This window comes from Delphinus delphis, chromosome 20 (assembly GCF_949987515.2).
Source record: "Delphinus delphis chromosome 20, mDelDel1.2, whole genome shotgun sequence".
In the NCBI taxonomy this organism is placed as follows: domain Eukaryota; kingdom Metazoa; phylum Chordata; class Mammalia; order Artiodactyla; family Delphinidae; genus Delphinus; species Delphinus delphis.
Genome location: NC_082702.1, coordinates 8,853,091 through 8,874,805, shown reverse-complemented (window position 1 = coordinate 8,874,805; position 21,715 = coordinate 8,853,091). Strand labels below are relative to the sequence as shown.

At 47.3% G+C, this 21,715-nt stretch overlaps 1 protein-coding gene and 1 non-coding gene across 2 annotated transcripts in view; one reads left to right on the top strand and one right to left on the bottom strand.

Annotated features, from left to right (window-relative positions):
- The first annotated feature begins 5,341 nt into the window (after positions 1–5,341).
- The window catches only part of SAE1 (SUMO1 activating enzyme subunit 1), a 74,312-nt gene continuing 57,938 nt past the window's right edge, over positions 5,342–21,715 (top strand). The window contains exons 1-2 of the mRNA XM_059999017.1: positions 5,342–5,524; positions 21,237–21,348. Coding sequence (XP_059855000.1) covers positions 5,427–5,524; positions 21,237–21,348 — 210 coding nt within the window. The 5' untranslated portion in view covers positions 5,342–5,426. The remainder of the gene's footprint in view (positions 5,525–21,236; positions 21,349–21,715) is intronic.
- LOC132417375 (U6 spliceosomal RNA) lies at positions 14,821–14,927 on the bottom strand. Its single transcript, XR_009517814.1, has one exon. It is a non-coding gene; the product is annotated as a U6 spliceosomal RNA (small nuclear RNA).

The following is a 21,715-nucleotide window of genomic DNA, read 5'->3' as shown; positions in this document are numbered from 1 at the left end:
CTGTGCATGGGCTTTCTCTAGTTGTGGCGAGCAGGGGCTCGTCTTCATTGCAGTGCGTGGGCTTCTCATTGCAGTGGCTTCTCTTGTTGCGGAGCATGGGCTCTAGGCATGTGGGCTTCAGTAGTTGTGGCTCGCGGGCTCTAGAGCGCAGGCTCAGTAGTTGTGGCGCACGGGCTTAGTTGCTCTGCGGCATGTGGGATCTTCCCGGACCAGGTCTCAAACCCGTGTCCCCTGTGTTGGCAGGCGGATTCTTAACCACTGTGCCACCAGGGAAGCCCAGGACCTACTTTGTGTAAGCTTGAAGATCTTTTTTTTTTTTTTTTTTTTTTAAGCTTGAAGATCCAAGTTTTTTTAATTGGTTAACTTCATCCTTTTTTTTTTTTTTTTTTGCGGTACGCGGGCCTCTCACTGTTGTGGCCTCTCCCGTTGTGGCCTCTCCCGTTGAGGAGCACAGGCTCCGGACGTGCAGGCTCAGCGGCCATGGCTCACGGGCCCAGCCGCTCCGCGGCATGTGGGATCTTCCCGGACCGGGGCATGAACCCGTGTCCCCTGCATCGGCAGGCGGACTCTCAACCACTGCGCCACCAGGGAAGCCTGGTTAACTTCATCTTTGATTTATTGGTGTCACTTTTTCCCTTCATTAGAATTAAAAATTAACTATAATGATACAAACATATCAGTTATATAAATCAATCTCATAAACCATAACTAATTATGAAGATACAGTATACTATAACTCATGGGACAAAAAAGGGCCTATTAAAAGTCCCAAATATAAAAATTTTTGACAGAATAAAATAAAATTAAAATTATCAAATGGCTCTTCTCATTCTGTCCCTGAACTTCAAACCATCTGCACCTGCATCTCCTCCTCTAGCGTAAGATATGGGGTAAGGTCATGATTGGAGGCTGAATTGGGGGTCAGGAAGGCAGTTAGGAAAGGGCCTTTCCTAGGGGGCCCAGCAATATTTGGAAGAAACATGACAAATCTGAAGAGGCATGTGCTTCCCAAACTTGCTCATTTCAAAGACAGCCTCAAATTATTCTAAGCAAAGCAGTGCTCATTCTGGAAGAGTTGACTTGCATCTTTAGTGCTCAGGATCCTGAATTTTATTTTATTTTATTTTTTTGCTGAGCCAGTGGCTTGCAGAATCTTAGTTTCCCGACCAGGGATTGAACCTGGGCCCTCCACAGTGAAAGCACAGAGTCCTAACCACTGGACCACCAGGGAATTCCCTAGGATCCTGAATTTTTTACATTCTCTGTTTGCCTCAAAGTACAATGATCACATATTGCAATTATCAAATAGATTTCCAGGCTTAAAAAAAAATAAAGAGACTTCCCTAGTGGTGCAGTGGTTAAGAATCCGCCTGCCAGTGCAGGGGACATGGGTTCGAGCCCTGGTCCGGGAAGATCTCACATGCCGTGGAGCTACTAAGCCCGTGCGCCACAACTACTGAGCCTGCGCTCTAGAGCCCGTGAGCCACAACTACTGAGCCCCTGTGCCACAACTACTGAAGCCCGCGCGCCTAGAGCCTGTGCTCCGCAACAAGAGGAGAAGCCACACACACCTCAACGAACAGTAGCCCCTGCTCGCTGCAACTAGAGAAAGCCCGTGTGCAGCAAGACACAACGCAGCCAAAAAAAAATAAATACATAAATAAATTTATGAAAAAATAAAATAAAAAGACCATACACAAAACTAATACAATGTTATATGTCAATTATATCTCAGTTTTTAAAAAATTCATGATCTGGTTTCTCAATGATCCCTTTGTCCCCTGGGGTCACCATGGCACAGTCACCTGACTTCTTTTCATTCCTCCAGAGTCTGTTTGGTCATTACTTCCTCTGAGAGATGTTCCCTGAAACCACAGTACAAAATACTCCCCCTAGAGGTTATATATTGCCTAGTACAGGGCTGGGCATTGAGGACATCCTCAGGGAAATGTAAATGAATAAACCTATCAGATAGACTAAATTCAGAAAAATGGAGAGTGAGTTCACATTCTCACAATATTATTTCCTGACTCCTACACTAAGCCAGACACTGTCAAAGCTCCTTCTTTTCCTTGACAGCACTTCTCAAAGTTTCTGTTTATTTTTCTGCCACTTTCAGCAGAGAAAGGAACTAAAGTCAGGGAGAGAAAGAGAATTGGGGTTGGGCAAAAACGGAGAGAATAGGAGAAGAGAGAATTGGGTGGGGAGAATATTCGGGTTATCTAATGCTCTGTAGCAAGTGATCAGCAAACTTGCGCCGCAGGGCTTTCTGGTTCTTAGTTCCCCAACCAGGGGAACTGGGGCCCAAGCAGTGAAAGCGGCCAAGTCCTAACCACTGGACCACCAGGGAATTCGCAGCAAACAATTATTTTTCTTACAGATCAGCACTTTGGGCACGGCTTGGCAAAAATGGCTTCTCTCTCCTCCCTCTGGGGTGACTTGACTGTTTGCCAGAGGGTCTCCTTCCAAGACGGCTCACTCACGTGGCCAGCAAGATGGTGCTGGCTGTTGGCTGGGGCTGTTGGCCGGGCTGAGGGTCAGAAGCTTTGGTTCCTCTCCATATGGACGTCTCCATAAGGTGCTTTGTCTTGTGCTAGTATGGAGGCTGGGGTTAAGAGCAAGCGTCCCAACAGAAAGTGGAAGATGACCACTTCCTTTTTTTAAAAACAGCTTCACTGAGATATTCGCAGACCATGCAATTCAGTCGTTTAAAGTGTACAATTTGGGCTTCCCTGGTGGCGCAGTGGTTGAGAGTCCGCCTGCCGATGCAGGGGACGCAGGTTCGTGCCCCGGTCCAGGAATATCCCACATGCAGCGGAGCGGCTGGGCGCGTGAGCCATGGCCGCTGAGGCTGTGCGTCCGGAGCCTGTGCTCTGCAATGGTAGAGGCCACAACAGTGAGAGGCCCGCGTACCTCAAAAAAAAAAAAAAAAAAAAAGAAATGCTGTAAAGTGTACAATTCAGTCATTTTGGGTGTATTACATTATTAATTTTTTAAAAATTGTGGTAAAAATGTATAACATACAATCCACCATTTTAACCAGTTTTAAGTGAACAATTCAGTGGCATTAAGTACATTCACAGTGTCATGCAACCATCACCACTACCTACTTCTTTTTCATCACCTTTTGTATCTGGGTTCGTTCACTTAGCATAATATTTTCAAGGTTCATCCAAATTGTGGCATGTATCAGTGCTTCATCCTTTTTTATGGGTGACTATTATTCCATTGTATTGATTTACCACATTTTATTTATCCATTCATCACCTGATGGATGGATTTGGTTGTTTCACATTTGGCTATTGTGAATAATGTTGCCATGATGATTGGCATACAAATATCTGTTTGAGTCTCTGCTTTCAATTCTTTGGGTATATGCCTAAGAGTGGAATTGCTGGGTCCTATGATAATTCGACGTTTAGCTTTTTGAGGGGAGGCTGTCCATTTCTTAAGGGCTGGACTCAGAAATTGGCCCAGCATTCACTTCTATCATATTCTAGTTTTTAAAAAATAAATTTATTTATTTATTTATTTTTGGCTACGTTGGGTCCTTGTTGCTGCGCGCGGGCTTCCTCTAGTTGTGGCGAGCGGGGGATACTCTTCATTGTGGTGCCAGCTTCTCATTGTGGTGGCTTCTCTTGTCATGGAGCACAGGCTCTAGGTGCACGGGCTTCAGTAGTTGTGGCATGTGGGCTCAGCAGTTGTGGCTCATGGGCTCTAGAGCGCAGCCTCAGTAGTTGTGGTGCACGGGCTTAGTTGTTCCACGGCATGTGGGATCTTCCTGGACCAGGGCTCGCGCCCGTGTCCCCTGCATAGGCAGGCGGATTCTTAACCACTGCGCCACCAGGGAAGTCCCTCCATATTTTTTGAATGATACATTTTTAAAAAATATTTATTTATTTGGCTGTGCCGGGTTTTAGTTGAGGCATGAGGGATGTTTACGTGTGGCATGTGATGTCTTAGTTGCAGCATGTGGGATCTAGTTCCCTGACCAGGGGTCGAACCCAGGCCCCTTGCATTGGGAGTATGGAGTCTTAACCACTGGACCTCCAGGGAAGTCCCTTGAATGATATTTTGACCTCTGATGAATTGCTACTCTTTTCTGAGTCTCAGAGTCATATTGTAAAAGGGGAGGAAATATCTATCTCTGAGGTTCATAGGGTATGTACCTCACTGGACAAGGTCAGAGCACATAGTAGGAGCTTAATGTACCACCAGCAGTATAACCTCCTGAGGAAGCACGTGGGCCTGGATTTGAATCCTAGCTTCACTACTTCTAAGATATAAGACTTTGTTCAGGCCACTAATATCGATACTCAACTTCGCTGGACCTCAGACTCTTTAGCTGTGAAATGGGAATATTAAAGAATTTATCTACTTTTGCAAGGGTTAGAGAAATAATCCATATAAAACCCATTTAAATTCCATGAGAGGGCAGCTATTTTTAATTGTTATTTAAAAATTTAAAAAAAATGTTTTTACTGTTCTACCCCTAGCACAGAGACTGATGGTTGACAAGCACGTTCTAGGGATTGAACCAGGGCCCTCGGTAGTGAGAGCGCAGAGTCCTAACCCTGGACTGCCAGGGAATTCCCAAACAAGTTCCTAATAAGTATTTGTTGAATGAATAATAAAAAGGTATTTTGCCTAGGGAAAACACATATTAGCTATTATTAGCTATTACTAACCTACAAGATTCCCCACCTGCTTCATATTATGATTTAATCTCTTACCACCCTCTCACTCTGCTCCAGCCACCCTGCCCTCTCCACAGCTCCTTAATTACGTTAGCATGTGCCAGCCTCAGGGCCTTTGCAGCTGCTGTTCTGTCCAGGAATGCTACATTTCCCAGTTATCTACCCAGCTTGTTTCTACGGTTCCTTCAGATCTCTGCTCAACAATCACCTGTCACCCTGTAGTCCCATATCCTGTTTTAATTTTCTCCAAAACATTTATTGAGGGCCTGATTTATATATTTTTTCCTTTGGGAACTTAAGTTTTTCCTCAAGGGAACGTAAGTTCCATGAAGGCAGGATTTTATCTATTTTACTCACCACCCTATTTCACAACAACCCCGTTACCGGGATTTCGGCAGACGCTCCATTTTACTTGCTGAATTGAAGGCCTCATAAACAACCACTTGGGTATCCTTGTGGGGCCAGAAGCCGCGCGGATTTTTGGCCAGGATTGGCAGGAGACTCCATCACGTGACTGGCTGATGCCCGCCCACCTCGGAGGCTAAGGAGGTCCACGTGGTTCCAGGGTCCAGGGGCAGGCGGGGCTTGGAGAAAGTAGTGCGCAGGCGCGATCCCTGGCGCAGGCGCAGATGCGGCCTGGGCGCGCGGCCCGTGGCGGTTGGCGGCTTGTGGGGCCGGCGGGCGGTTGCCGTGAGCAGGACCAGAGCTCCGGCGCTGAGAGCCGGCGCCATGGTGGAGAAGGAGGAGGCAGGCGGCGGTATCAGCGAGGAGGAGGCGGCTCAGTATGACCGGCAGATCCGTCTCTGGGGATTGGAGGCCCAGAAACGGTAAGGGCCGGTGCGGCTTGTGGGACTGAGGGTTTGGAGGGTGGTCTGGCCTGAGGCGTTGGGGAGCCGGAGGGTTTAATTTGAAGAGAGGAGGCGGGAATCGTGTACCCGGCCGTGGTCGCCTTCCTGAGAGGACTGGAGGGGTTGATTTGGGATGTTTCCTCGGAAGGTATGGGAAGCGGGGACGTCCTAGGTGGTGGGAGGGCTGTTCCGAGGAATTGGCGACCTCTAGAAGGGGAGCTGGGGGAGTTCTGAGCGATCCGGAGGATGCAGACTCAGGAACTCGACGCCCGAAGGGAGCGATGGTGGCGTTTGGATCGGGGTTGGGGACTTAGGGAATAGGAGGGGCCAGGAATGCATGGAAACGATGAAAGTGGCGGGGGGGCATAGTTCATTCATTCATAGGTAGTGGAAGCCTGTTCTCTGCTGGTTGCTGGGGAGACTGGCGAGCCCAGTAGATGAGAGCTTGCATTCATTTTTGTGGCCTCTAAGGAGTGGGCCAGTCTGAAAGAGTGAGGGTTTTTTCCGAGGGGTTTTGGAGCAAGTAATTTCAAGTGAGGTTCCTGAGAGGCACGGAGAGTCTGGGGGTGCTGGAGGTACCCGAAGAGATTGCTTGTGTCTAGATCTGGGGGTGTGTCCCGAGAGGACAGGATTGGGGATACCTTGGGTATGGGGGAGTAATTATCGGAGGGGATGAGGTCTTTGAAAGAGGTGGTCGATATGATCAGATATTTATTTATTGAGCACCTGCCACCGGCGCTGAGCGGGTATTAATGAACTAGGCAGACTCCTTGCCCACATGGAGCTTACGTTCCGGTGGGGGAGGCAATACACATAAAAAATAATAAAATATTAGGCAATGCAAGTGCTAGGGAGAAAAAATAAAGCAGGGAAAGAGGATCAATAAAGGATGGTGGGGTGGGAGAGCTATTTTGATAGGGTGGCCAGGGGAGGCCTCTGAAGAGGTAACATTGAGCCTCGGACCCGTATGAAAGGAAAGAGCCCTGTGGCCATCTGGGAGGATCTTCCTAGCATAGGGGACAAGTGTAAAATCCTAGAGGCCAGAGCATGCTTGGCAAATGAGAGCAACAGGGTGGCTGCAACCAAATGAGGGGTACCTTTTTTTTTTCTTTTTTAAATTAATTAATTGATTGATTTTGGGCTGCGTTGGGTCTTCGTTGCTGCGCGCGGGCTTTTGTCTAGTTGCGGCGAGTGGGGGCTACTGTTCATTGCGGTGCGCGGGATTCTTATTGCGGTGGCTTCTCTTGTTGCGGAGCACAGGCTCTAGGCATGTAGGCTTCAGTAGTTGTGGCACGTGGGCTCAGTAGTCGTGGCTCGCGGGCTCTAGAGTGCAGGCTCAGTAGTTGTGGCGCACGGGCTTAGTTGCTCCACGGCATGTGGGATCTTCCCGGACCAGGGCTCAAACCGTGTCCCCTGCATTGGCAGGTGGATTCTTAACCACTGTGCCACCAGGGAAGTCCCAGGAGGTAGCTTTTGAATTCTAAGTGTGTTGGGAAACCTGTTGGAGAGTTTTGAGCAGAGGAGTAACACGATCTGAATTGTGTTTGAAAAGGATCGCTCTTGCTGCATGCAGAACAGGTGGAAGTGGGCAGAAGTGGAAATAAGGATTCCGCTTGGGGGGCTGCTGCGATAATCCCCTTGAGATGCAAGTAATGGTGGCTTGGAACTCTAGGGAAGGGGCCAGATGTAGATTCTGGATATAATTTGAAGGTAGAGGGGACAGGCTTTGCTGAAGGATTAAATGTGTGGAGTGGGAGAGGCAGAACTCAAGGTTTTTGGCCGAAGCAGTTGGAAAGACGGAAGTGCCTTCACTGACTGAGGTGGGGGAAGAGTCAGCAGTTCTATTTTGGACTTAACGTTTTAGCTGTTTACTACACATGTAAGTAGAAATAAATATGTGAGTGGTTGAGTTCAGTGATGAGGTCTGAGTGATGGGGGTGGTTATGAGATGTGCGTGAGTACAGAGGGCAGAATTAATTGAGCCAAGGGTTGGGGAGGCAGGCAGTCCAAGAGGCTTGAGGGGCGGGAGCTTCTACAGCTTTTTGGTGAGAGAGCGTGTGTGGTGGGTGGGGTGAGGTGGGGGTTACTTCAGGCTCATTTTAGGTGTGTGGAGCCTTCTGTGACTGGGGAGGAGGGCGCATTACGAGGCATTAGCAAGCACTGGTCTGAGGGTTGAAGGCACCTGAAATAGAAGACTGGAGATTAAATGATGAGAATGGGGCTGAAGACACAGTGTCGAATGAGTTTAGGAACTGCCGTTTGAAGGAGTGTTAGGGGTTCCTGAAGGGTTGAGAAGGGGATCCTAAGTGTACTAGAAGGGTTGATTCCAGGCGTTGGGGGCAGTAGGTGGTTTTGTTTGAGGCGGGGTAAAGTTGGTGAGGATTAAACTGGAATTAGTGAGAGATCTATCGGAGGGGTAGGAATGAATGATTTATCTGAGGAGCATTAAAGAATGGATGGAGGGCTCCTGAGGGAGAGGTGACCTAAGGGGCAAATCAGAGTCGGGGTATGGAATTCTTGGGAGATGGGAGCTATTCTGAGGAAGTGAAGATGTCTAGAACTCAGCGGAGAACCTGAAAAGGATTGGCTGAGGGTCCTGGGAGGGTAGGAAGGGGTTACCCTATAATTTGGAATCTATAGATTTGTATACAGTCTTACAGAGTTGATTAAAGTGCTCTCTTGTCCCTTTTTCAGCTGAGTCTGATAGCAGCTCTTTGGAGAAGGAAAGGCAGTGATTTCCTCCTCTGTACAGAAAGGAAGGAGGCTCCGCAAAGCAAATTGACTTGTCTCTAAGGGAACTCCAGGTGGGATAGGAGAACTTTGGGGACTGGGGATCCTTGTGAAATAGAAAGCAGCCTGCGAATGGACAGACTGCATTCTGGCTACAGTTTTGCCTCTGACTCTATAATGTTGGACCAAGGTTGTCAGAGAATTGGAAGGGAGACAAATAATAATAAAAAGGGTCTTCAAGGGAACTCGTACAGTCTGGAGGTTAAAAACTGGTGTGTGGGCTTCCCTGGTGGCGCAGTGGTTGAGAATCTGCCTGCTAATGCAGGGGACATGGGTTCGAGCCCTGGTCTGGGAAGATCCCACATGCCGCGGAGCAACTAGGCCTGTGAGCCACAAGTACTGAGCCTGCACGTCTGGAGCCTGTGCTCCGCAACAAGAGAGACTGCAACAGTGAGAGGCCTGCGTGCCGCGATGAAGAGTGGCCCCCGCTTGCCACAACTAGAGAAAGCCCTTGCACAGAAACGAAGACCCAACACAGCCAAAAATAAAAATAAATAAATTAAAAGAAGGCTCAAAATTAAAAAAACCCAAAAAACTGGTGTGTATCTCTCATACAGTGTTTTAATTTTTTTGAAATTAGTTGCCAGCATTTAAAAATCTAGAGAATTGGCCAAATTTGGGGCAGTTTGAGCATCAGAAGGAATAAAATCGACTTCACGTAGAAATATTTAATAATGTGTCTTCTGATGTAGTGAAATGAGAACCTCAGTGCATCATCTTCTATGTTTTCCTGCCAGATATCATGTTTTCACAGAACAGAGGAACAAATTAAAGGACACCATTGAGGTAATGATGAGATGTCCAGAATGTGGGACGTTTTACAAGACGACTGCCCTGGTTCTCTTCCAGAAGTCAGTGTCATGGAAAAAACAAGAGAAGGGACTGTTCTAGATTAAGAGAGTAAAGAGTGGAGCCAAATGCAAGGTGTAACCCTGACTGGATCCTGGTTCAAAAAGAAAACTTCCCTAAAATACATCTTTTAGGCAATAGGGGAAATTTGAGTATTCAGTCCTGTTAGATGATATTTGGGAATTATTTTCTAGATGTGATAATAGTGTGGGTAGGAAGGAGAATGTCATATTTTTGGAGTTGCATGCTAAAGGTGTGAAGTGCTGTGATGTCGGCATATGGGTAAAGCCAGTAGAGCAAAACGTTAACTCTTCTTGCTGTTTTTCTGTATGTTTGAAATTTTTTATAATGAGAAGTTGGGAAGATGTGTCTGTCTTCCTCCCAACCAACCCCACCCTCCCCACATATGGGGATTTCACAGTTTCTGATTTCTGTCTTTTGAAAAATAGTAAGGTCAGACATCTCCACATTGGTTGGAGCTAAGCAGTGGCCGCCTCTCTTATTCGGCCGCACCGCGAGGATGTGGGATCTTAGTTCCCCAACCAGGGATCGAACCTGCGTCACCTGCATTGGAAGCGCAGAGTCTTAACCACTTGACCGCCAGGGAAGTCCCGAGGCTCTTTTACACAGAGCCTGGGCTCTCTACTTGGCCGTCGTCTCCAGCAGCTCTGCTTCACTCATTGATAGAATTGCCTGGCCCCTGTAAGCACGTGAGTTTGCATCTCTTGCTGTGGCGCCGAGCCCATTTTGTGGATGAGGTTCAGGGAAGGGAGCCACCTCTCCCAAGGTCACACACCAAGTACATAGAAGAAGGAGGACTTGAATCTAAGTGACTAACTTCAGGTTCACTGCTATTTCCACAGTAGCTCATTAGCCACAATGGGAGGCTCATTCTTTCAATCAGATGAACATAAAGGAGAGTGTTGAAGCTGGCAGCCCTGTATGTTCTCAGACTGTGCTTCAGTTTTTGCACCGACTTTCACAACAAAGGCATGTCTAATTTTTCTCCTTCCACTCAGCGGTCATTTATCCCCTATCTAAGAGTGAGGAAGGAGGGTGACTGAGAAGGGAGAAGTAGAGGATAAGCTCCATGAGGGCAAGCACTTTATAAATGTCCAGTAATTAAGATGTGGGTTTTGATTGGTCTCTATTAAATTCCCAGTGCCTGCAAGTATGTAGACATTCAGATATTTGTTGAGTGGATGAAATGATTGTACACTGCAAAGACCTAGGAAGTCCAGAAGCCTGGGTTCAATTCCTAGCTCTGCTAACTAGCTCTCTGACCCTGGGTGAGTCACAACAGTTTCTTGGCCTTAGGTTCCACATCTGCAAAAAAGGAGGGGTGAGTGTGACTAAATCTTTAAGGACTCAACTGAAGTTTTTTTTTTTTTTTTTTTTAAGATGTTGGGGGTAGGAGTTTAGTAATTTATTTATTTATTTTTGCTGTGTTGGATCTTCGTTTACTGTGCGAGGGCTTTCTCTAGTTGTGGCGAGCGGGGGCCACTCTTCATCGCGGTGCGCGAGCCTCTCACTATCGCGGCCTCTCTTGTTGCAGAGCACAAGCTCCAGACGCGCAGGCTCAGTAGTTGTGGCTCACGGGCCTAGTTGCTCCGCGGCATGTGGAATCCTCCCAGACCAGGGCTCGAACCCGTGTTCCCTGCATTAGCAGGCAGATTCTCAACCACTGTGCCACCAGGGGAGCCCTCAACTGAAGTTTTGACTTTACAGGGAGGGGGCTCCAAAAACTTCCCTGTTTTCAAGCACTCATTACCCTACACTGCTGCTGTTCAGACAGCGCTTCAGTTGGTTCCATAGGCACCTACTTGCCATGAAAGTGACTGAGCGTGTACTGGAGGCCAATCCTGGTTGTTTCATATAAGGATCAATTTTTTAGTGGTTGATAGTTGAGTTTGAATCTCAGCTCCAGAACTTCATAGTTATCTAACCTTGGATACATTTCTTAACTTCTCTGTGCTTCAGTTTTCTCACTTATCAAATGGGAATAACAGAATCTACGTCATAAGATTATTGAGAAAGAAATGAGATTATGCATGAATAGAGTCTACGCACAGAAAGCATTCAGTAAGTTATAGCTACCATTATTTGACAAGTGTAAATCACCAGCCACAAAATAAGGGAAACTAAATAGGAAATAGGTTGAGATAAATGAGATAAAGCAGGCGTCAGTGGGATGAGTGGAAACTCCAAAAGGACAAGGAAGACTGTAGGAGGAGCAGATTTGCCCAGGCAGATCGAGGTGAGGAACACTCTTAAGGTCTGTCTTGGATTCTGTCAGGACATTTAAGTAAGTATAATGAATGGGCAGTTGGATGGGGCAGGATTGTAGATTTAAGTGAAAAGGACTGTACTGTTAGTTAAGCGGAGAGTATTTTTAGAAGAAGAAAATGGTCAGATCTTCCAAGTGGCCCCATCATTTTCCTGGTCACAGTGACCAGAAACCTAGGAACCTCTGTCCTTTCTGTCCACATCCAGTCTATAGGGAATTCCTCTAGGCTCTGCTTCAAGCCCTGTCTCATCCTCCCTTCTTAGTCCAAGCTACCCGCATCATCTCAGGTCACCTCAACGGTTCCTCCCTGGTCTCCCCTGTTCCACGTGTGACTCTTTATAATCCATCCTCCACACAGCAGCCAAACTGATTTAAATTTAAAAAACAGATCACAGCAGTCCTCTTTAAAGCCTTCCAGTGATTTCCTGTATACTCAGATCTTTAAAAATCCGTTGCCTTTCTGCCCTGCTTTGTCTGACCTTGCCTGCATCTCCCTGGCTCATTCCATTCAGGCTGCTTGTATCTTTATGTTCCTCAGATATGCTAAAGCTCTCTCTGGCCTCGGGGACATTGTGCTCGCCCTACTTGAAATCATATTATACAAGATTTTTGCATGACTCACTCTCACGCATTAGACTCTCAATAAATGTGGTTTGAATATGAATTTGGTCGTCTTCAGAATTTTTCATCATGAGTGGAATTCATTGTCTTGACTTACCTTGCAGTATGTATTGTGAATTCAGATTGTGGTGTAAAGACTGGTTCCTTCCTTCCCAGAAATTGAAAAGGTATTCCCATGGCAGCAGAAGTAGAGAGGAGAGTAAATCAGCAAGTATTTATTTAGAACCTACTATATGCAAGGCAGCATGGGGGAGACATTGAGAGAGGGAAAAAAAAAAAATCACAAATCCTGATTAGAATTGAATTTGGGATCCCAGCTCTGGGCACCCGTTAGCTGTGAGAGCTTGGACACCTTTTCTGAACCTCAGTTTTTTCGTTTCTCAAGGCAGACATGGATCCTTTCCTATGGAAACGTGATGGCCTACTTGGGGGCCTGTGGAGCCACTTGGCCTTTTAGGGAGAGAAATTGTATGCAACATTTAGGATGTGTGCTTTTTTTCTGAGAGAAAAACAGTGAAGAACCATAATCAAGGTTTCAGTGAGGCACTGTATGTATTGTACCTAGCTCAGTGCCTGGAACTTAGTGAGCCCTCTGTGGTTGGTAATTACTGTCACTGTTTTTTGTTTTTTTAAAATTTATTTTATTTTTGGCTGCATTGGGTCTTCATTGCTGCACGCAGACTTTCTCTAGTTGCGGGGAGCGGGGGCTACTCTTCGTTGCGGTGCGCGGGCTTCTCATTGCGGTGGCTTCTCTTGTTGTGGAGCACGGGCTCTAGGAGTGTGGGCTTCAGTAGTTGTGGCACACGGGCTCAGTAGTTGTGGCTTGTGGGCTCTAGAGCGCAGGCTCAGTAGTTGTGGCTCACGGGCTTAGTTGCTCCGTGGCACGTCGGATCTTCCAGGACCAGGGCTCGAACCCGTGTCCCCTGCATTGGCAGGCGGATTCTTAACCACTGCGCCACCAGGGAAGTCCCTACTGTCACTGTTGTTACCAATAGACTCTACACCCAGTATGTCACAGTGTAATTTTATATTTATTTGTGATCCTGAGAAACATATCACTTTAAGAGCATAGACTCTGGAGCAGTATCGCCTGAGTTGCTATCTGCTTTGCTGTTTGGTAGCTGTGTGGTCTTCAGCAAGGTCCCTAAGAACTGTGAGCCTCAGTGTTAGTTTCCTATTGGCAGCTGTAGCAGTTACCACAAATTTAGTGGCTTATGACAGCACAAATTCTGGAGTTCAGAAGTCTGGAATGTTTCCCTGGGCTAAAGGAGAATCAGGGTGTTGGGAGGGTTGTACTCCCTGTGGAGGCTCTAGGGAAGAATTTGTTTGCTTGATTTTCCTAGTGCCTAGAAGCCACCTGCATTCCTTGTCTTGTGGCCCCTTTCTTCATCTCCAAAGCATCTTCAAGTCTCTTCTGTGAGCAAGTCCTCTGCTTGTCATCGCATCTCCTCCTCTAACTCTGACCCTTCCGCCTCCCTCGCATAAGGGCCTTTGTGATTGCTTGAACCCACCTGGAAAATCCAGGATAATACCCCCATCTCAAAACCCTTCATTTGATCACATCAGCAAAATTCCTTTTGTGGTGTAATGTAATTTATTCACAGACCCCAGGGATGAGGAGCGTAGACGTGGTGCGGGGGGCATTATTTTGTCTACCACACTCAGCTTCCTTTATCTGTAAAGTTAAGACTACTAGTACTATCTGCCTTGCAGAGTTAGTACATGTAAGTTGCTTAGAACAGTGCTTGGGCATTCAGTAGCTGTATCCTAAGCGTTGACTGGTGTTATTTTATTCTGTTTAATGGTTGCCTAGTTTTCCATAGTAGGTGTGCACCATGGCAGTGTGGCCTCAGAGCACACCATCTCAATCACTCTACCCTATTGTTGCCCTTCTCTACTAGCTGGTTATATTAGCCACTTTCTAGCTGTGTAACCAGCTGTGTAAGCTAGTTAACTTCTTTTGTGCCTGTTTTCTCAGCTGCAAAATAGGGATAACAAGGTACCAGCTCGTAAGATTGTCGTGAGTGTTAAATGACATAATACACGTAAAGAGTTTAGAACAGTGGTTGGCACGTAGTGAGTGTTAGCTGTTGTGTTTTTTTTGTTTGTTTTTTAATCTATTTATTTTTTAAATTCATTTTGTTTTATTTATTTTTGGCTGTGTTGGGTCTTCGTCACTGTGCACTGTCTTTCTCTAGTTGTGGCGAGCGGGGGCTACTCTTTGTTGTGGTGTGCAGGCTTCTCATTGCAGTGGCTTCTCTTGGTGCGGAGCACAGGCTCTCGGCGTGCAGGCTTCAGTAGTTGCAGCACACGGGCTCAGTAGTTGTGGCACACAGGCTTAGGTGCTGCGTGGCATGTGAGATCTTCCTGGACCAGGGATTGAACCCGTGTCCCCTGCATTGGCAGGCAGATTCTTAACCACTGTGCCACCAGGGAAGTCCCGTTAGCTGTTGTTTTGTTTTGTTTTTTTTTGCGGTACTTGGGCCTCTCACTGTTGTGGCCTCTCCCATTGCGGAGCACAGGCTCCGGACGCGCAGGCTCAGCGGCCATGGCTCACTGGCCCAGCCGTTCCGCGGCATGTGGGATCCTCCCGGACCGGGGCACGAACCCGTGTCCCCTGCATCGGCAGGTGGACTCTCAACGACTGTGCCACCAGGGAAGCCCTAGCTGTTGTTTTGATCATCTTTTTTTTTTTTTAACATCTTTATTGGAGTATAATTGTTTTACAAAAAATATGGAACGCTTCACAAATTTGCGTGTCATCCATGCGCAGGGGCCATGCTAATCTTCTCTGTATCATTCCAGTTTTAGTATATGTGCTGCTGAAGAGAGCACTAGCTGTTGTTTTATTACGTACCAGCTTTATGTAATTCTGCCGATGGACATTTGGGTTTCTTTTGGTGTATTTTTTTTAAATAAATTTATTTTATTTATTTGTTTTTGGCTGCGTTGGGTCTTCATTGCTGTGTGTGGGCTTTCTCTAGTTGGAGCGAGCGGGGGCTACTCTTCGTTGCAGCGTGGGCTGCTCATCGCAGTGACTTCTCTTGTTGCAGAGCACAAGGCGTGCAGGCTCAGTAGTTGCAGCTTGCGGGCTCTAGAGCTCAGGCTCAGTAGTTATGGCGCCCGGGCTTAGTGACTCCGCGGCACGTTGGATCTTCCCAGACCAGGTCTCAAACCCGTGTCCCCTGCATTGGCAGGCGGATTCTTAACCACTGCACCACCAGGGAAGTCCTGGTGTAAGTCCTGGTGTATCTATTAATTCAATAGTAATTGGAGTAACAGTGTGGTAAGTCCCAAGCACAGTCATAGATGCTAGAGATATGGTTTCTGGAGCTTACTTACATTGTAATGGAGGAACGAGGAATGAACACATAAACAAGTAGCAAAATTCTAGATAGAAAAGACGTAGACCTATTTTGGATTAGGTGGCCAGTATGGACTTTTTTAAGGAGGGGCAGTTGAGCTGAGACCTAAAGAATGGGTTATATGAAGAGTTAGGGGAAGAAGCAGAGAGAACAGCTAATGCTAGAGTCCTACGGTGGGAGCAAATGTGGCATTTTCTGGGATCAAGGAAGGCCAGCCTGGCTGTAGGCAAGTTACCAGGGGACTTGCCTGGGGAGTAGGGGACTACTCCCCAGGTAAGTAGGGGACTTACCAGGGGAGAGAGTAGGATGAGACAGGCAGGAGTGGTATGCAGGGCTGTTGGTAAGGAGCTTGCATGGGAACCATTGGAAGGTCTGAGCAGGAGAGTGGCATGGTCAGTTTTAGAAGCTCTCTACCTGAGATGGGGACAGTGGATTGTTGGAGGCAGGAATGTAAGCAGGGAGGCCAGGTGTCAGGCTCTTGTGGGTATTTTTTTTTTTTTTTAAGGGAATGCTATTTATTTATTTAACTTTTTGGCTGTGTTGGGTCTTCGTTTCTGTGCGAGGGCTTTCTCTAGTTGTGGCGAGCGGGGGCCACTCTTCATCGTGGTGCACAGGCCTCTCACTATTGCAGCCTCTCTTGTTGCAGAGCACAAGCTCCAGATGCGCAGGCTCGGTAGTTGTGGCTCACGGGCCCAGTTGCTCCGCAGCATGTGGGATCTTCCCAGACCAGGGCTCGAACCCGTGTCCCCTGCATTGGCAGGCAGATTCTCAACCACTGCGCCACCAGGGAAGCCCACTCTTGTGGTTTTATAAGTGAGAAGTGGTGACTCAGAGTAGGGCTGTGTGGCTGTGAAAATGGAGGGAAGTGGTGGAGGACGCTGCTGTGAATAGCATTGTACATGATTTTTGTGCCCACGTGAGTATTTCTGCAGGATTGATTCCAAGAAGGGAATTGCTGCATTAGAGCCTGAGTAATGATAGCTAACATTCATTCAATGCTGACTATGTGCCAGGTACTATTTTAAGTGCTTTTCATGTAATTGAGCCATAAATAAGCAGTAATCTCAGGGCCCCTAGAATGGTTAAGGATTAAAAACATAAACATGATATTCAGTGTTGTTGGCAGTTGAATTAAAAAACTTCCCAAGGGACTTCGCTGGCGGTCCAGTGGTTAAGCCTCCAAGCTTCCACTGCAGAGGGCATGGGTTCGATACCTGGTCGGGGAACTAAGATCAAGCATGCTACAAGGCATGGCCACAAAGACAAAACAAAACAAACAAACAAAACCCCAAAACGCTCCCGAGCAGTCAGAGTCTATGGAGCTCTCTAGGATGGAGGGATCCTAGAGAGGCCACGGGCTGCATGTGATTTATGTCAGAGGCATTTTTGTGGAGCAGTTACTGGAAGAGTTTAGAGGGTACTCGCCTGAGTGCCGTGATAAGGACTTTTTGAGGAAATGGCATTCGAGTTGGGGTTTGCGGTTTGGAGGAAAGGCTTGACTAGGCAGAGAGAGGAAGACAGGGTGTGTTTCAGGTGTGTGGAATGTTGTGATTTAAAGTCTGCAGGTGGGGGACTTCCCTGGTGGTGCAGGGGTTAAGAATCCTCCTGCCAATGCAGGGGACATGGGTTCGAGCCCAGGTCCAGGAAGATCCCACATGCCGCGGAGCAACTAAGCCCGTGCGCCACAACTACTGAGCCTGCACTCTAGAGCCCATGAGCCACAACTACTGAGCCTGTGCACCACAACTACTGAAGCCTAGAGCCCGTGCTCTGCAACAACAGAAGCCACCACAATGAGAAGCCCACGCACCGCAATGAAGAGTAGCCCCCGCTCGCTGCAACTAGAGAAAGCCTGTGCACAGCAGCGAAGACCCAACGCAGCTAAAAATGAATGAATGAATGAATAGCTTCTCTTGTTCCTGCACTGATTTTTATTTATTTATTTATGGCTGTGTTGGGTCTTCGTTTCTGTGCGAGGGCTTTCTCTAGTTGCGGCGAGCGGGGGCCACTCTTCATCGTGGTGCATGGGCCTCTCACTATTGCGGCCTCTCTTGTTGCGGAGCACAGGCTCCAGAGCGCAGGCTCAGTAGTTGTGGCTCACGGGCCCAGTTGCTCCACGGCATGTGGGATCTTCCCAGACCAGGACTCAAACCCGTGTCCCCTGCATTGACAGGCGGATTCTCGACCACTGCGCCACCAGGGAAGCCCTCTGCACTGATCTTGATGCTAGCAGATTTGGGATTTCCTTCAGTAATATGACCAAAGGGTAAAATGGTGGCGGAGAGGAGGGAGAGAACATTGACATAGGCATATGTCTGGGGCTCAGCTTCTCCATTATTGCTTTTTTCTACACGGCCCTTCCACTGCCAACCCTAGCCTAGGTGACAGGAGCCTTTCAAGTGACAATTCCACTTCACCAGAATAATTGGGCAGAGGGCTTACGGCATACAAGCAAGGTAAATAACAGAGATGCTAGCAATGAGCAGGTTTCTTATCACAGATTGATAGCATTACACCAGCAGAGGGGAGGAGGAAGGAAGCCACGCACCCTTCCAGAGTCGCTCCAATCCCTTGAGAATCAGCACATATAATAAATATGCAATGTTTCCAAAGAGAACATCGTGCACATACCAAACCTTTGACATTAGAAAGGCTGAGCAGCCGTGCATTTAGCTGTACCTTCCAGGTCTCTGCTCTCACTGTTAGCCTGCGAGCCCTCCCTTCACCTGGTCCTAACACTGCTGCGCCTGGAACTCCAGGTTCCACGGTCCCTCTCAGTCTGAGTGACAGTCTTTTCCTGTTTGGCTGCTGTATCTACCTCAAGGATACAGCTAGACCGTCCCCACTCACTTCTGGGAAATCTGTACCCTCAGACGTTACCGATGGCCCCCTCATCTCCAAACCCACTAACTTCTCCTTGGGCACTGTTTTCCTTGCTGCTCCTTCAGCAACGAGCATGGCCCATCACTAACGCCCTCCGGGTGTGAAGACTTGGACTTGACTTCTGGCTCTGCCACTTCCTAACTGGGTGACCCAGGCAAACTGGACGACCTCTCTGACCTTCAGTCTATTCATTTGTAAAATGGAGATACCAATTCTGACTTCATGATTTAATCTCCTCGATGACCTGGTCAAACATGTATGCAAAACCACCTGGCATCCTCCCCATCATAGAACAGGTGCTCCATGAAGGTTACTTGAACATCTCTTCAATCCCCACTGCCTTAATTACAAAAGGGCTCAGTGATGGGTTTGATTCTGATGTTCAAAAAATCTGACAGAGGAAAAAAAACCCATTAAGCTGGCATTTAAACCCATTCAGTCTTGGCTCCCTCCCATTTTCCCTGCCTTACCTTCCACTACTACCAGATCATCTCTGTTATTTACCTTGCTTGTATGCCGTAAGCCCTCTGCCCAATTATTCTGGTGAAGTGGAATTGTCACTTGAAAGGCTCCTGTCACCTAGGCTATGGTTGGCAGTGGAAGGGCCGTGTAGAAAAAAGCAATAATGGAGAAGCTGAGCCCCAGACATATGCCTATGTCAATGTTCTCTCCCTCCCCCCTCCCCCCCGCCATTTTACCCTTTGGTCATATCACTGAAGGAAATCCCAGATCTGCCAGCATCAAGAATCAGAGAAGCCCGCGCACCTCAACGAAGAGTAGCCCCTGCTCACTGCAACTAGAGAAAGCCCGCGCACAGCAACGAAGACCCAACACAGCCAAAAATTTAAAAAAAGAATCAGTGCAGGACTCGATTTTATCAGCCATCATTACCATTAAAGACTTCTAGCCTGATGACATGCAAGTGTCCATAATTATTAGAACCATTTTTGGAAAAGAGTTTCTGCATGTTCTCCTTAGTAGTGGTACTTGATGAGAATGAACCCATTTCATAAATTAAGAGCAAACTCATTGGTCAGCAGAACTTGAATTTAGGTGAGACCGTTCTTAGTTCTTACTAATGCTTTTCAGTGTGAATAATCATACATTTGCTGCAAAAATATTAATGAGTTTGATTACAGGGTGCTGCCTAAGATCCTGATGGGGTTTTTCATGATATATGACGCAAACTCTTTATTTCCTTTTTTTGGCCTACTGGGCGGCTTGTGGGATCTTAGTTCCCCAACCAGGGATTGAATCCAGGCCCTCAGCAGTGAAAGCACGGAGTCCTAACCACTGAACCCCAAGGAAATTCCCTTTATTTCCTTTTTCAAATATGAAAAATTCTGATTCTGAAACACTTCTGGTTCAAGGGATTTCAAATAAGGTATTGTGGACCTATACTGCCTTCTGCTGACCTCAGAATTAAGTCCAGACTTCTCTGACTACCTTTTTTTTTTTTTTTTTAATTTATTTATTTTTGGCTGCATTGGGTCTTCCTTGCTGTGTGTGGGCTTTCTCTAGTTGCTGTGCGTGGGCTGCTCTTCATTGCAGTGTACGGGCTTTTCATTGCGGTGGCTTCTCTTGTTGCAGAGCGTGGGCTCTAGGTGCGCGGGCTTCAGTAGTTGTGGCACGTGGGCTCTAGAGTGCAGGTTCAGTAGTTATGATGCACGGGCTTAGTTGCTCCACGGCATGTGGGATCTTCTCGGACCAGGGCTTGAACCCGTGTCCCCTGCATTGGCAGGCGGATACCCAACCACTGTGCCATCGGGGAAGCCCTACCATTTTTTTTTTTAAGCCTCATCTTCTGTCACTCTACATGCTCAGAATGAGCTAAACACTTCCCAGATGCGCCCTCTTTCATGCCACCTTGTGTGTTGTAGCTTAAATGGTACCCCTTCTCCCCTTGTCTTCTGCTGTCACACTAGTTCAAGCCATCATCCTCTCTCACCTTAACTGTGACACTCTTCCCCTTCCAACCATAACCCCCCCCAATGGCTTTCCATCATGTTTAGAATAAAATCCAGAATCCTGACAGTGCCTGTAAGAGCCTTCATGATGTGGCCCCTGACTCTGTCTACAGCTTCATCTACCATTCTTACCTTTTTTTAAGAGTTTTTTGATGTGGACCATTTTAAAAGTCTTTATTGAATTTGTTATATTATCGCTTCTGTTTTATGTTTTGGTGTTTTGACGGGGAGGCATGTGGGATCTTAGTTCCCTGACCAGGGATCAAACCCTGCACCCCCTGCATTGGAAGGTGAAGTCTTAACCACTGGACCACCAGGGAAGTCCCCCATTCTTCCCTTTGCTCACTCTTCCCTTTGCTCTTCAACTGCTCTATCTGCCTTCCTGCTCCTGGAATATGCCAAGCACTCCTCTGCTTCAGGGCTTTTGCACCTGCTTTTTTCTCTACCTGGAATGTTCTTCTCCCAAGTATCTGTATATATGTCCTTCATTTCATTTTGATTTTTGCTCAGCACCTCTGTGGAAAGGCCTTCACGATCAGTCTGACTAAACTCACATCCTCCATCATTCCTGATCCATACCATGCTTGATTTTCTTCACTTTTTGAGATATTATATATCTCTATTTGTTTGTCTGTCTCTACAAAATACAAGCTCTGAGGGCAGGAATTGTGTCTGTTTGTTCACTGCTGTATTTCCACACCTTGGAGGGGGGCCTGGCATAGTAGGTGCTCAATAAATATTTGTTGAATGAATTGTTCTCAGCAGGATAGATTGGAGCCTGTCTCTTTTTCAAGATTTGAGGCCTGGATGCTTAAGTGCAGTTAATGAAATCCAAGATCATTTCCCTATTTTTGTCTTGTTTTGTTCTTCAATAACTCGGAGAGCTTCCACTGTCCTCTTTCATCCTGTTGACAATATCTGCCTTGTAGGCTGCGGGCCTCCCGGGTGCTTCTTGTTGGCATGAAGGGCCTCGGGGCTGAAATCGCCAAGAATCTCATCCTGGCCGGAGTGAAAGGACTGACCATGCTGGATCACGAGCAGGTGAGATGCCGCCTTATCACTCTCCTTCGCCATCTCCCCTCTTTGGTATAAACACGTGGAGATTTCGTGCCTTCCTACTTGCCCCTTCTGGGCTGTGAAAGAGGAGGGCTGGCGTCAGTGGCACTGTAGCCCTTGGAGACTGACAGCGCCAGCACCGGGTTTGAATTCAGCTCCACCATATCCTACGGGGTGATGACCTTTCCCGTCTGTAAAGTGGAGTTAGCATCTCCCTTGGAGGGTGATTGTGAGGAGTAGAGGAGTGCTCTTCCAATTTGTACCTTTAAATCACCTGAATCACTCATTTAAAATACAGAATTGCCTTGGGGCTTTGTTTTGGTGTAGCTTTCACCCCTAATGATTCTACTTT